This window comes from Thermobia domestica, chromosome 1, assembly GCF_964235325.1.
Source record: "Thermobia domestica chromosome 1, izTheDome1.hap1.1, whole genome shotgun sequence".
Taxonomy (NCBI): Eukaryota; Metazoa; Arthropoda; class Insecta; order Zygentoma; family Lepismatidae; genus Thermobia; species Thermobia domestica.
In genome coordinates this window covers 108,450,834-108,467,499 of record NC_137454.1, presented here as the reverse complement: position 1 = coordinate 108,467,499, position 16,666 = coordinate 108,450,834, and the positions used below count along the sequence as shown (strand labels likewise).

The 16,666-nt window shown below is 34.1% G+C and overlaps 1 protein-coding gene across 1 annotated transcript in view; it reads right to left on the bottom strand.

Moving 5' to 3' along the window:
* Positions 1-1,554: 1,554 nt before the first annotated feature.
* LOC145693611 (sodium channel protein Nach-like) overlaps positions 1,555-16,666 on the bottom strand; it is a 30,677-nt gene continuing 15,565 nt past the window's right edge. Inside the window, exons 5-6 of the mRNA XM_081769804.1 lie at positions 8,198-8,307; positions 1,555-1,755 (exon numbers count right to left, since the gene is read on the bottom strand). Coding sequence (XP_081625930.1) covers positions 1,646-1,755; positions 8,198-8,307 — 220 coding nt within the window. The 3' untranslated portion in view covers positions 1,555-1,645. The remainder of the gene's footprint in view (positions 1,756-8,197; positions 8,308-16,666) is intronic.

The window sequence follows — 16,666 nt, the reverse complement described above, 5'->3', positions numbered from 1 at the left end:
CTTTCTTACCACAATTATTAAACAGAAAAAATGATAATAATAATAATAATAATTTAAAACCCTTATAGTATAAATGTGGATGAAACCTTAAATTATACAATATTTGATTGTTCAAGTGAACTGCAGACTTGTAAGACTTAAGGATTACTTTATACTAAAATTATTCTCCAATGTAAATTAGTAGGACTCTGATAATGAGCGCGAACAATGCGTTTAAGACATAAGTTTAAAAAAAAGAATTTTAGGAATGATCCAAAGAAATGCATCAAAAGATTGCAATCTTGGCCAATAATTAGTTTGTGGATCCAGGGTGACAAAATTTTTGAACGGTCCCTAAATTGAGTTCTAGCACTCTTGTCGGAATAAGCACATAATACTGAGTTAAGTGATAGTTTGGGTTTGGCTACACTGTTTGTACTTCTCCAGATATAAGGCATACACGAAAATTTTTGTTTGAAATAAAGTGGATCTTTTGATTCAATAAATAAAACATTACGTAATACCAAAAAATGATTTTATTTTCAATTCAAGTATTTAATTGAGATTGATTACTACGATGAATCGAAGCAATCAATATAAACATCACTTCTTTCCAATAACGAAGCTGCAAAGACGAGATACTGGAATTTTATGGAAGGTGAGACGTATATCAATTTCATTGAAATAAAACACTTGTGTTTAGTACTAAAATGATAATGCTAATCATTAAGATAGCTGAATGCCACAAGCTTAGGGGAATAGTTAATAGAAATCAACATAAATAATCAATTATCTTTGGCATAACATTTACAAACTACTAGATGAGGATTTACTTTAATCACAAGATACTTATGGGAGATTAAGCAACCACACACAGATGCATACATAATAATTACGTTCAAAATAATAATTTATATAGTCTACCATATACAATACTGCATAATATGGTATTAGACAAATGACAATATTCATAATTGAAAACTTATTCCTTGATTAAACTACGTAATTTCTGAAATCTATTAGCGTTATGATGCATTGTTGAAAAATGTAATAAACATTTATCATTGTGCAGCATACATTTTAATTGAAAACCATTTACATAAAGTTGAAGTTCTTCTAACCTTGAATGACCAAAAATAACAAAATAGAATTTAAATACAATAGATAATTTCGACCGCGGTACCTCAATGTTACAGCTCTCACTTCTGGTAAGTGGGGGTCTCTCATTCGACACCTACTCCAGCCAAGTAAATTTTGTGGCTGAGTTCTCTTGTGGTTCACTGATTTGTTTCCACTTTCCTGATTCCATTAGTATCCATCTCATCATCACTGTCTCCCATATTCATAGTGCATAATTGTAGGATGTTAAACTTTTAAAAAGTACTAATGATAATAGTATATCGCTTCTATTACTAAGTAAAACCCACAATTTTATTTTCACATTAAATCGAAACAATACATTATTTTCTATATCTCTTGCGAACTACAAAAGACAAAATATGTTACTTTGTGTGCCTGCAGTGTTCGTTTGCAAGGACACCAATTTAAATGTAACACACTTACATTGTGGTAAATAAGAATTTGATGTACTATATTTACAATCAAGTAAAGAAACATAATATTTTCGTCCTGTCTTGAGCCTTCCTTAACACAGCCTTCTGTCTTTCTAATATTTGTGATAGATGAAGAAAGGTCTAACTAGAAGAAGATAAAGTACTTCAGCAACACTCATAATACTAGCGCCAAGAAAAAAGCTGAAGACTCCACCAATAGACACTAAAACGTAGAGAAGAAACACAAATTTAATAAATCTAAATAAGATTATTGTTATCAATATGTAATCTTTAGAAACAACATACTAATATCAGAAACAGTTACAAGTCTGGGTATCCCTTATAAAAAAAGTAATTTACTTAGCCAGCTTGAACTAAACATGAATGTAAATGCTCTAAATATATTTGAACATGATTTGAATAGAATTTGAAAATAACCGAATATGTTCAGAGTGAAGTTTCTAGTTAAATAATTATTCATTAAGATATTTTTGTAACGTATGCTGGCAGCTGGAGTATTTCATCCCCAGTAGAATTTCCTGAATGTATTACCAATCTGTCAACTCACATGGTAATAATATGATATAAATCTCAAAGGAATATACATTTTTGTAGTTTAAGGTATTTTATTTCTATTTTTTTAAATAATGTTCTTGTATTTTCTTGACGTACTTTATTTTATAATTATGCTATTTTATCTTATATTTTATAATGATACGTATATGCAAATAAAGCAATTCATTTACAAGTATGGTATCTATATATTTTGAAATAATTAACACGTACTTTTATAGTTTATGCTTCAATTTCATTCTTCCACCCATGATAACCCACTTTTTCAATGAGTGAAATATTTCAGTTCATTACATTCCAGAATTTTATAAGCTCTGGTAGTCTTGCTATGGTCGTTACATTCTGATTTACGGGATCCATTTGCTGATGAACTGTGTTCGTTACAAATTTGTAACTACAACCAAGAAAATCTCCTACTATTTGGTCTAGGAATTAATTCGTGCGGTTGGTACGCACACATTGAAGCTGTAGTACAAACACAAAATACATAAATACCTTAAGAAAAATATTGTCCATCGCTAGCCACCACTTTCGCCCATCTGTCAGGCAAAGGTACGGATTCCGTGGCGAAAGAAGTCCTAATCCTTGGAAGCGATCCAGTCAGAGACCCATGTTTCGATATCTTCTGAAGAAGTAAAGCGCTGTCCAATCAAATCGTTGTTCATGCAATCGAACAAGTAGTAGTCCGAAGGAGCAACGACTGGTGAATACGGCGGGTGGGGTAAAACTTCCCATCCGACATTTTCTAAATAGGTTTTGACCGGTTTTGCGACATGTGGGCGAGCGTTACCATGTTGAACAATAAGTTTATCATGTCTGTTCTCCCATTCTGGTCGTGTTCTGGCCAGAGCTTGCTTCAAACGCATTAATTGTCGTCGATAACGTTCTCCATTCATAGTTTCACCCGGTTGCAGCAGCTCATAGTACACCACACCTTTCATATCCCACCATATGCACAGCATAACCTTTGCACAGTGAATATCTCGTTTTGGTTGTGATGGACCTGGTTCACCTGGTTTCACCCAGGCCTTTTTTCGTTTAGGGTTCTCGTAATGGATCCACTTCTCATCACCCGTAATAATTCGATGCAGAAACCCCTTTCTGCTCTGTCGTTGAAGCAGCAATTCGCAAATGGTTTTTCGTCTTTCAACGTCTCTGTCTTTCAATTCATGTGGAACCCAATGTGACATCTTTTGAATCATTCCCATGGCTTTCAAGCGTTTGGAGACTGTTGTTTGATCAACGCCTAATGCTGCTGCAAGTTGTTCCTGCGTTTGACACGAATCCTGCTCGAGCAATGCTGTCAATTCTTCGTCTTGAATTTTTTTTGGCTGTCCAGCTCGCTCTTGGTCTGCCAAGCCGAAATCACCACTTCTAAACCGTGCAAACCACTTCTGACACGTTCGCTCAGCTAGAGCATGGTCACCATACACTTCCACCAAAATACGATGACTTTCAGTCGCACTTTTCTGCATGTTAAAGTAATGCAGCAGGACACCCCGCAAAAACACTTTATCAGGCACAAATTGCGCCATGTTCACTTAACTACAAACTGGTGTTGTTGACGCTTTAATCCACTGCCCTATACTACGAACGATACGCGATGACAGGGGTTTGCAACACATGTGTGGATACGCGGAACTGTGGGACGCTCCGTTCGTTGCGCCATCTCTTGTCCACCCGCACGAATTAATTCCTAGACCAAATAGTATAATCACCAGCATGCTAATATTTTGAATGTGTATTTACAAAGCATAACCAGATATGACTCAGACATATAAAAATTCATAAACACAGACAGAATCCATGGCTCGTTTACAGTGGTGTATATCGTAGACTACCGGGTTTGCCGCAAGTAGAACTAGAACATTGCGAGAGGAAATTATTATCGTACATATAAACAAATTTAGGTTAATAGTTCTGCAGTTTAACTTCTTTTTAATTTTACAAGTTCCTGAAATTTTCATGGAAACATGGGTACGTAATAAATTACGTCTGCTGACAGCCTTTTGTGTATTCTGTCTCGCTTTGTAAGCAGCTCTCTACATTTAAGATGAGACAACATTGTAGAAGCAGATAACTACTGACAACGAGAATCAAAGCTGGTACAGTATTTACTTTTGTATTCACTTGCCAATGTTCTAATGGGTATGCATGTAAACCAATAGCCGAACGACTCAATAGGTTTCTCAGAAATCTATAAATGTGTACATGAACTTACATCTAGCGAGGAAATGAAAAAGCATGAAAAATATAAATAAAAGAGTTCACTAATGTATTTTTGAGCAATTTTTGTTATGGCACAGAATGATTGTATGAAGTTTATTTGTGACCCTAGAAATAATTACCATAATGGTGGAAATAAGGGTCAAATAACAAAATTGAAGAATATGTCCTTAAGTTTTGCAAGTTAAAGAACGGAAAAGTGCACAAATATTCCCGTCGCGGCATTTGAGGGGTACGCTTTTTCTTGAATTTTGAAGTGGTCTATTGAAATGTAGTAACTGTGACCCAATCTATCAAGTTTACTTTTGTCCGAATATTGGTGAACTGATTTTTGAAAGTATGTGCAAGCTTTAGGAAGATTTTTTGTTGGAAATGTGTGTTCAAATTTTATTAAATGTGTTTTTTGCCAAAAAAAATCATACAATGAGAAAATCTAAATTGTGAAAATTGGTAGACAAGTTTCCGATTAGAATTTAATTAAGCTTGTGAAACATGTTAAGATTTAAGTATCTATGTATATTATTTTGTTTAAGATACGCCAAATCATGAAAAAATAATGTTGTCATTATTTCATTGTTTCACTCTGTTTCAATATATAGAACAGAGTGATAATAAGTACAATTTATTTGTGATTTCGGAATAGCCTTCATAGCTTAATTTTGTACCTTGTACTTTTACGTTCGCGTTGTTTACTAGTCAATTATTTTACTTCAAACAACACGTTGCATTCTGTAAGTTCAACAAGTTCATCCATTCTTTTACCAAGCGCTATTCTCTAGTCTGCTCAGCAGTGATTGTCATCGATTACGTCAGCACTGTTAGTTACACTCAGGAAATACTTGTATACATTTAAAGCGTGTATCCTTAGCAACATGAAAAACGTTTTTCTTGACACTACTTTCAATTTTGGCATACTCCGTACGTACACACAGTGTGCGCACATATAACTTGCATATACACTCTGTAGTGATTGCGAATGTACTTTGTGAATGATACAAATAGTAATAACCACTATTTTATATGTTTATAACTTACTACAATTACATGTTTTCTCTTTATCACATAATGTGTTATAATAATTCATATATTTAAGATGATGTCCTCTTAAAGATATAATAATAATAATAATAATAATAATAATAATAATAATAATAATAATAATAATAATACGAAAATTTACAGAATTAAGGAAAATTGCAACATTTGTAGTGATCGTTATTCATCTATTAAAATGTATAGAGCGAAGGTCAGCAGATTTTACCTGCTGATGGCTGTAACACGAATGAGCGTTGAATAACAAATCTGACTTTCCGAAAAATTGTCAGAAGGAGAACCGTTAAAGAAAGTTTTGTGTTGGTTTCGGAGCTCATATACAAGTATAGTATGTGTATTGTGGAATTACAAGAATATTTTGAATGGTATAGTTTATCTTTCAGAATTAAATAAGAATGCTTATTACGGAACTCTCTTGAAAAACATGTTAACAGGAGTGGTGTTTTTTTTTATCCGAATCGTACTGTGTATGTTGTCTTAATTGTCCTAACAAAAGATAGAAATCATATTCAACATGAATTGTAAAATAAGCTAATGCAGTTGACGGAAGGTAAAATCTTACTTCTATAAATTAAAACTTCCTTTTACATCATAAAACGTTTACGCCATTATCGAGTAATGAAAAGCGATATATATATATATATATATATATATATATATATATATATATATATATATATATATATATATATATATATATATATATATATATAATTTAATAATAAAGTTGTATGATGGTAATTAATATATAGTAATCCATGATACATAATTATGTGTATAAATTTATTTTATAAAAAAATGTACATCAGGTAATTTAACGGTGCAAAGTACAATGTATATAGGTGATTTAATTGTGCCAAGTAGAAAAATAAAATTATGTTGAAAGCTGATTTAATGTTGTCAAGTCTACATGTAAAGATAAAATTTGTCACAATATTTTCATCATCTGCAAACTTTCTACTACATCTTCTAAGGGTCCGCATGGTCTAACAGAACTTCTTTACCAACGCTAAATCTAATCTCTTCTCAGCATTTGTAAGACGAAGATATGCACCTACACGTTTACCATGTACACAGAAAGGTGTTCATACAAATTAGGGACGCATATATATATGAAAATAAATAAAAAAAATCATTATTCCCACCCGATACCTTTTAAAAATAACAATGTGCACTGCAAATAATTAACTTTCTAAAATGACAACTAAGCAAAACTTAAAACTAACATGATAATGTTATTCCTACGTGGTAATGTAAATTTAACATTATTATTTGAGATAAGAATAGTGCTTTGCTTTGACAATGCGAAATTTGAAATTAGTGTGACCTACATATCATTATTATTTACAAGCTGCGGTGACTGACATAATGGTTCTCTTTCGACCTACAAAGTAGGTTAACTCTTTGAAGTACGGTGGTACTTACATTCTACCACCTATTAGATAACGTTTAGAAACACCGTACCACAAAGAGTTAATCTGTAATATAGTCTTTGAACATAGGATTACATATACAAACATGCCCTCAGGGTGAATAATGATACTTTATGTCATCTTGAGTTTATTCTAATACTATCCTACTACTCACTACACTATGCATGTTTTCATTTGAATGTGCGACACGATGCTAGATTCAATCGTTTGTAGTTTAATGTGTGTACTGCTCCTAGGCTTGGACAGGCTACTCTCCTGTCAATATGCTGCCCGCCATAGGATATATTTTGTATAATAGATCTGACAGATTGAGAGAAAAAACTCCTTGATTTGCGTGGCAGTAATTTGACTCATTTAATAACTGTGTAGGAGAGAACTTTTCTTTCTGAAACAAAACGCATTTAATTTGAATTCGTAAGACTGCACGGAAATTTTTGCGACTAAGGTTCTAATTACAAATTTGCTTGAATGGATTTGTTGTGGTAGCGAATACATTTTTGCGAACTCCACGATCAGAGCTATGAGGCATTACTAGTTATGTAGCTAAGTTGTAACAAATTACATTTTCGAAAGTCCGTTTCTAGCTATTGAGGTTAGAATCTCTCCAAGAAACAACTCCATAGCGACGAGGATCTTGTAACCAGCGAAGTGACTTCTCGTTTTTGGACTTGCAAACGTATTATGGAAAAATGCTTTTTGGATTAGTCCATTTCAATTTCAATCTTGATAAAAGCTTAAACTATGACTGATCACTACACGACGATAAAGAACGTAAGAAATCTCGTGATGTCAGGATCCAAAATTAACCTTCCACCTACTGCTATCATATCTGTTTTCTTGTCCTGGTGGCATCTTTCTAATAGGATTACTATGACAGCGGTTTTCAAATACTCAGAAATTGGAAGAGACTGTAATTGTTCTTAAGAATCTTACTAGGTCGCATTGTTCTGCATCTTTTGTTTTTTGAAACAGCAATGTCAATAGAATTCGTAGAAAAGAAAGTGCTCGTCGTTAGCAAAGGATACTAGTACTCTTTATTTATTGCCCGCATGTCTTTATCTTCCATTTGAAAATCATTAATAAGACATACACGCATTATACAAATGAATATTAAAACATTACCTCGTTAATGTATACCCTATAGTAACAAATCTAAATCTGAATACACATATCAATATGTGTTATACAAATTCACGTTATATGTAGCAATATACTAAATTTTCCAAACATAAGTATAATACTATTCTCTCTCTCTCTCTCTCTTCACTGTATTACACTGCGGTTCAATATAAATTATATCAAAAGTTTATCAATAAGTATAATTTCTAATTACACTAATAATTTGTCTGCACTATATTACGTTAAATAAATTATTTTCACCTGCAATATCTAAGGTTGCTCGTATAACTCGCAATCGCCTGCGCGTGTTTCCAAGTCGAACACCAAATGTCAGCCTTGAGTAACTTCCAGGCGAAGTTTTTCCTTTTATGCTAGGTAGAAAAAGGAAATTACAGCAGATAATTAGTTCATGCCTTTAAAATAAATTTACAATACTTAAGTTGTGAAAGTACAACCTGTGTCCAGAAAGTTCGGTGAATGAAGCTCACAGTCTAAGAGTGCACCGCGGCGCATTCAGCTCTAGACAGGTCCAGACAAATCTGTAAACGTTCAGGATGGTGGCACGGCATGTGTGCTTATCGTACATAAACAGCACATTGTGGAGTGAACGTGTAGTGTGCGCGGTCGAATCCAAAACTGTATACTCAAATGGAGCAGCGAACGAATAACTGTTCTGTTTGAAACTTGGAAAATCAGCGAAAGAGACTAATGCCCACAACAGTTTTCGAAGAGCATCTGCCACCTTCAAATGTCTTTATTAGTGGTTTAACCATGTATTAATGATTTGAACGTTAGGAAGATGCCCTCGAACTTGCTGGCCTTCAACTGTACGCCCTCCGAACAACATACAGAGAATGAAGGTACTTTCGGCCCAAGGTTATCATGTGATAGTGCGAATGACAGTGGGTAATGTAGGAATTGGTCATGAGACGGCTCACCTCATAGTGACTTAGTATTTGGATAAGCGCAAACTTTGCTCCCGACTCATGCACACATTTTGATAAATGCAACCTCAGTTTGACGCCTGTGGAGATCTCATCAACATGGCGGATCGAGACCACAATTTCCTAAAAACCATCGTTATGGACGACGAGGCCTGGTGGATGAGATAGACTGTGGGGGAAAGCGTCAAAGTGTTTAGTGGTGGGATCTAGGATCGCCGAGAAGCAAGAATTTCCCAGGTGAAATATTCCTGTCAAGACAATAATAGTGGTGTTTTTCAACTCTGAGAGCCTTGTCAATAAAGAATTCCTGAAAGACTGAAACGTCTGCCTTATCCAAGCCCTTATCCTAGAATGACAACTAAGGTGACTGAACTCTGCTACACGACAGCTCTTAGTCAGCCGCACCTCCTTTCTAGTGCAAAAATTCCTGGCCAGCAGTGGAGTTGTCACTCAATCACTGACCTTACTATCCAGATCTGCTTTCCCGGACTTTTTTCTTGTTTCACATATTAAAATGTTCCCTGAAGACCCAGAGTTTTTTGAATATAGCAACATCCAACGTAATGTTTTGAAGCTACCCCTCAAGAGAGTACACAAAAAGTTACCAGGACTTATACAGCCGTTCCCAGCAGTGCATTAACATCAAGTGGACTGCTTCGAAGGGCAACACTGACTACTTTGTTCATAACCGTCTATTTGATATAATTTAAACCGCATTTTTATATATATGTTTAGAGACTGACATTTTACGGAACAATACGTCTCTAATCATTTTTGTTCACTCAACACAACTACAAAAATTTAGCGTTTTAAAACCAACATAACACTTCTACAAAAAATATAGTGAGCTTGTATTGGAATTCAGAATTTCTGGTTGATATTTGAATGGATCAATCCTTTTGGAGCTAATGCACTTTATATACTACGAACTTTCATAGGATTGTCTTCCTTTATTTAACTTGTAGGATAGTTTTTGACTGGTATGTAGTACAAAGACAGTTCATGGTTGCATGCTTCCAGATAAGAATCATATACTACTAAGCAAATTTTTATATTATTCTTTTCTGGATTATTAAATGATCAGTTTACACAGTTGTAAAAACTGCGTTTTTTTAATCTTGTAAGTTTTTCTTTGAATTACGAATTTACAGTTGTATTCAATGTGATTCTCTTACAAAAGGTTGAAAGTCCAAACTGTATTCAAAGTAAACTGTGATTCATTTGTAACAATTTCAACTATGTCTCATAACTAAATATAATAATTCAAATTGATGCTAGAAAGTCTAAATAAAATTTGTTCTATGGCTAAATAAAATTTGTTCCCTCAATCACTTTATATTGTTAGAGAAATTTCTCTTCAAAACAGCCTCATCGAATACTAATAGCTTACAATGTCAGTGCAAAACACAAATTGATTTAATGTAGTTTAGATGTGAAAGCAATGAATAAATTTAAGAATGAGTATATCATCGTACAACTTTGTATTGCCTCCTACTTTTCTTTAAAACCTCATGTACGCTTATCAATTATCTCGACCAAAGGTGGGACCGCGATAGCTCAGTGGTAGAGCATTCACCTCTGCGAATGGGGTCCTTGGTTCGATCTTTAAACTTTGTGGTGGACAAACACCGTGTGCGTGAGTTTCCTCGGGATTTCCCCGTTTCCTCCTCCTTTCTTCATTCCACCATTTCATTAATTTCTGATAATCATCGTCTCCTTTAACCTAACCGACATAAACGTGGGAAGTTAAACTTAAAAATATTATTTTATTTTTTCGACCAAAGGTGAAAATTAATTGGTGTGTTACATAGTAGTAATTGCCCCACCTGACCGCACTCTTGATTATCCAATTTGGGGCCACCATGGACCATAGTGAATGAATCAGGGATGCTTTGGCCCGGGATTGCGTCACCTATTGAAATTTTGCTTATGCTTATTCGCTTCCAACAAACATAAACGCAAATTTTGAAAACCTTGAATCGAACCTGGGGCCATTTTAAGAAAAGGTTACTTACCACAGTGAATCCCATCCAATCCCATCCCATCCCGATGGTCCCAGGTTCGATTCAAGGTCTTCAAAATATGCGTTTATGTTTGTTCTGTGGTAGGGATTCGGATTTTTACGTAGCTTAACGCATATAACCGTTCTAAGAAGCTTTGCGTGCTTTCAAGATGATACGAAAAAAAAAGTCCGATTATGGCTGGCCATCACGTCGACGTTGATCTGAAACAAAAATGCACTAAAACGGTTCGTAAGTTAGGGCTGTCTGATGAGATAAAGCTTGATTAAACTTCTTTTTAAGCAATATCAATGTCTCGATTCGGCTATGGCATACCAAACGGTTCATCGTCTCAAAAACTTAGTCCCAAATATTTCTTCAAGATAATTAAAATTTTAAAATCAGTAAACGGCTATGAAATGAGTTATGACCATACAGATCACTGCTATTTAAAAAAAAAATATGGAGTTTTCTCGTCATCTGAAATGATAAACTTTTATGACTATAAAACTTGAATAGAGGATAGTTATTGATGAAAAGTTACCTTTGCCCAAAATTGATTAATCCCTACCTCTAACTTCTAATTCGACCTTGAAATCCATTCATTAAGTTTACACTTTGATTAGTCGAAAACGTTCATTTGTTGTAAACCGTTTATTTCTAAGGTATAATCTAATTAAAAAATCACTTTCAAACCTCTGCTTACTTTTTTTACAAAAAGTTTGTATGAAAATTTCGAATTATTTTTTGGTTGAAATTTTAAACTTTCAGTTCGAAAATTTTGGTTCGAAATTTTAGGTTCAAAAATTTGATTTGAAAATTTTATTTTTTTTTAGTTTGACACAGGTTGAAACTTTTAATTCGAAAATTTCAGTTCGAACTTTTTCGTTTGAAAAATCTTCAATTCATTTTTGTTCGAAAATTTTAGTTTCAACTTTTTAGTTCTAAAAATTAGTTTCAACTTCTTTTGGTTCGAAAATTTTGATTTCATATTTCGAAAATTTTTAGTTTATATTTGTAGTTCGAAAATTTCAGTGTGAAATTGTTTGATTTGAAAAATTTGAAATCGAAAGTTTTTATTTCATCTTTTCTGTTCGAAAATTTGTAGTTTTCCAAAATTTGTTTCGAAAAGTTTTAATTCTAAAACTTCAGTTTGAATTTTTTTCTTTGATTTGAAATTTCGAATTCGAAAAAAATTTATTTCGTTTTTTTATTCGAAAATTTTAGCTTCAACTTTTCTAGTTCTAAAATTTGGTTTCACCTTTTTTTAATTCGAAAATTGTGATTTGAAAATTTCAAGTTATAAAAATTTAGTTTGACAAAGGTTGAAACTTTTAATTCAAAAATTTCAGTTCAATTTTTATATTTTAAACTTTTGAGTCCTAGAAATTTTAGTTTCAAATTTTCACTTGATCTTTTGTAATAACTGGAAAATAGTGAAGACTCAAAATTTAATCGAATACTTAAAAACGGTTTATTTGTTTATCGAATAGCTAAAAACCTTTTATTTGTTAATCGAATAGTTAAAAACCGTTTATGTGTTAATCGAATAGTTAAAACCGGATAAGCTTTGATGATTAACCGTGAAACAATTAATTCCCTCTTTGCACTCACTGAAAAATTTTGGCTAAATATTTTGAGATGATTTTAACTAAACCGTCAATGTTATTTAAGATATAAATTACACGGACTAACACCGAGACAAAGAAGGTAGCCTTGAAGTATCGTGGTTCTCTCTTATCCAAAAGATTAAGAGGAGTGCATTAAGGTACGCATATCCTCATTATATGTAAATAAACTGACAGTAAACTCCACTTTGAAGAGGTCACACATCGTCTATGTAGAGCATAAATCCAAAACAGCACAAAAATTTGTTAATATCAGTCATATAAGCGATCATCGAGAATCAAACTCATGCCCTTCGGAAACTAAATCTAGCCTGTGTACGCCTATAACGTAATAAAGAGAATACATGATGCTAGAAACCTTCCCAAATTATATCTTTAGCAATTTTAGGTGCTCAAATACTAAAACTAGTTCTGGAGATCATGACTTTGGTTCTGCCAAATTAACCAATCATGAAATTTTAGTGTTCGTTCATGTACCCATGCCCTATAAAAGCCTATACTCATGACGACATTATTATTTATTCACGAACGGAAACGAAAGGTAGTAACTAGGTTCAGCTCATCACTTCCCATCTTTACCTTCTCTAGGAAAGAATGTATTCTTTCAAAGTAAACCATTACACATATATGTTCTTGTTTTGTCATAAGAAGTAACTCCTCAATGTTATCTCGTTACACAAGTATGATTAATCGTTATTACGATGAACCAATCAGTTTTAAGCAAAACGTAAATGTGACGTCACAGACCGAAACAAGAGGTACTAACTAGGTCCAAAATAACATCATATCATCCCCTTTCTCCTTCTCAAAGAATGAATATATCTTTTCAAAGTAAACCATTACACACTATTTGACAATTAAACACCGTACTTGTTCAAACAAACAATGACAACAATAATGTGACAACAAATACGTAAGCATATGTAACACGATATAGTTGACGATTCTTTTTCAACATATGATTATAAGTCAATACACAAAGAAGCTTTTTAAATCTTGCCAACAGTTTTATTTAATCCACAAACGAATACAAATTAATTATTGTTGTTAGCCAAGTCCGGGATCGACCCTCCCCCTCTTTTATGCGTCTCAAATTAATGTATGCTTTCCTGGACACACTTTTTGACAATTGAATATCGTGGTTCGAATCCCATAAGTTCTGTGAATAGAAACCATACCTTAACCAAAAATCAAGTATTCCTCCCAAAGTTTTCGAGTTAAGTTGATTTTGAGTTTAACGTCCCGTTCAGCAGCAAAAATAGAACCTACTAATTAACGGGAAATCCGAACCGGATGAGTTCCTTCCGGGAATCGAACCATGGTCTCCCATGTTAAAGGCGCCTACGCTAACCGGTTAGCCACGAAGGAACTCCAAAGTTTTCGAGTTTCATATTAATACTAATACTAATTTATACTATTACTGGGTCTACTAATTCATAATGTAATAGGTCATCAAGAAAGAGATCAAACCTTGTTTTGGTAATTTTATACCGATAAAAGGGAACGAAACAAGCCATCATAACCTCCAAGCTAAAAATTCCAGTTCAGTGACATCATACAAACACATTAGCCCGAACCAAATACCTCTAATTCATTCGCACCAGTAGAGAGCGCTGTGGCTCAGTGGTAAAGCGTTCACCTCCGGTGCTTGGGGTACCTGGTTCAAAATCCGCAAAAGTAATTTTGTGTTGGGCAACATTATGATCGGGATTCTCCAATTTTCTCCCATACTTTCATTCATTTCTCATCGTCACCGTCTCCTTTAGCCTAACCGGCAAAAACGTGGGACGTAAAACTAAAGATTTCATTTGCACCAGTGTTAGTCCATCTCATCAAAGGGATAACAACCAAAAATCAAGTATTCCTCCCAAAGTTTTCGAGTTAAGTTGATTTTGAGTTTAGCGACCCGTTCAGCAGCGAAAAATGGAACCTACTAATTAACGTGAAATCCGAACCGCATGAGCTTCTTCCGGGAATCGAACCCTGGTCCCCCACGTTAAAGACGTGTATCGTAACCGCTTAGCTATGAATGAACTTGAAAGTTTTCGAGTTTCATATTAATACTAATTTATACTATTACTGGGTCTACTAATTCATAATGTAATAGGTCGTCAAGAAAGAGATCAAACCTTGTTTTGGTAATTTTATACCCATAAAAGGGAAATAAAAACCATCATAACCTCCAAGCTAAAAATCCCAGTTCATTGACGTCAAACGAACATATTAGCTCGAACCAAATATCTCTAATTCATTCATACCAATAGAGGTGCGGTGGCTCAGTGGTAGAGCGTTCACCTCTGCTGTATGTGGTCCCAGGTTCAAACCCCGCGAAAATAGTTTTGTGATGGGCAACATTATGCTCAGGATACTCCAATTTTCCCCCACCAATTTATTCATTTCTCATCGTCACCGTCTCCTTTAGCCTAACCGGCATAATCGTGGGACGTAAAACTAAAGACTTCATTTGCACCAGTGTTAGTCATCTCATCAAAGATATAAAAATCTCCAAATTTTATGCCATAAAAGGGAACGAAAAATAAAAAGCATTCGTAAACCTGTACTATTTCATAACGTAATGAATCAAGATCATATTTTTAGTAATTTTAAAGAATCGTCATAACATCTGATCCGAAATTCCCAATTCAATGACGTCATAGCAGGGCCAAGGTACCTCTGACTCATTCGCACCAGCGTGCATGGCTCCTGAATAAGCATAAGCAAAATTTCAATAGGTGACGCAATCCCGGGCCAAAGCATCCCTGATTCATTTACTATGGTCCATGGTGGCCCCAAATTGGATAATCAAGAGTACGGTCAGGTGGGGCAATTACTACTTACATTCTTATACGAAAGTAATGTTACCCACTGAAAATATATACAGCACATACGTATTGTGTAAAACCAGAGTGAACCAAATGACAGAATGTTCATCATGGGAAGAAATAAGATTAAACTTGGCGTTATACTAAAAAATCCTGGGGATCGGTTTTATTAGTTTCTTTTCTGAACTTGCTTTAGAAAAGTACCAAAAATATCTACATAAAGTATTTCAATGGAAAAAATCAGTTTTGCGACATGTAAAATATATCGAAAACAGCGCTTTGGAGTTAACTCACTTCGGCATTGTACTTACATATGATATTGTACATGTTCCATTCAACTACGTATTATAGCACATAAGAAAATAAATTTAGAAAAAATGTTTCAAATATTAGCAATGCACCAATAGACACTCTTATATGCTATCATCAAATTCATGATTATTGTCAAAACTATCATCATGCTAGTATTCAAGTGCATGAACTTCAGCATGACAATCTTCTACTGATTACAGGTTCTGGTAAAATGAGTGGTGAACTGGTGAAAAAAACTGTAGAAGATAAAGGTCATCTGCCTTCATTGCTCCACTTATGGAATATCCATATGAGTACAAAGAGGACAAATGTACTGAACTCAAATCTTTTGGTGGTGCTTTCACATTTCTGTTAAAGTTGATGGAATCATATTCATCCATATTTAAAGATGTATCGTAATAAATTATTCCAGGATTACACTTTTCCACTTTTATGTCCTTCCTCTTCAACCATGGAACTTTGCACTTCCACTTCGAATTCACTTTTCTGTTTACAAACTGAGATTCCAATAACTTGGTACATATCATATCTTCACTCGTCATCTGCAATACCTCAAATCTGTTCTTTTTCATGTAATTGTGCATAACTTCCGAATAATCGTCAAAATGAGAGAGGGAAGTCTGAATTTTTAGACACTTTTCTATGTCTGACAAATCACGATCGTTGCATAGAAAGCTAAGTCACACTGTAGGAATTTATGTTGAATCACTTCAAATGTGTTCGTGTCACTTTGTACGATTTGAATCTACATCGACATATATTTCAAATTTCGATTTTGACCACCACACGCATCACTCCAGGCAACTAGATGTGTTGTTGCAAATTCTTAGTTGTCAATATACTTCAGAATACAGGACGAACCTTGTGATGCCCTGGATGCTACGCATTCACGTCTAACATGCATTGTGGCTTTATTGCTTCTCATGTTGTGAATACCAAAATTATACACCCATAACTGGCATTTACAGTATACTACATTAGTTAACAGACGTGGTATTGGCAACGTCTTTTGAAGGTCAAACGT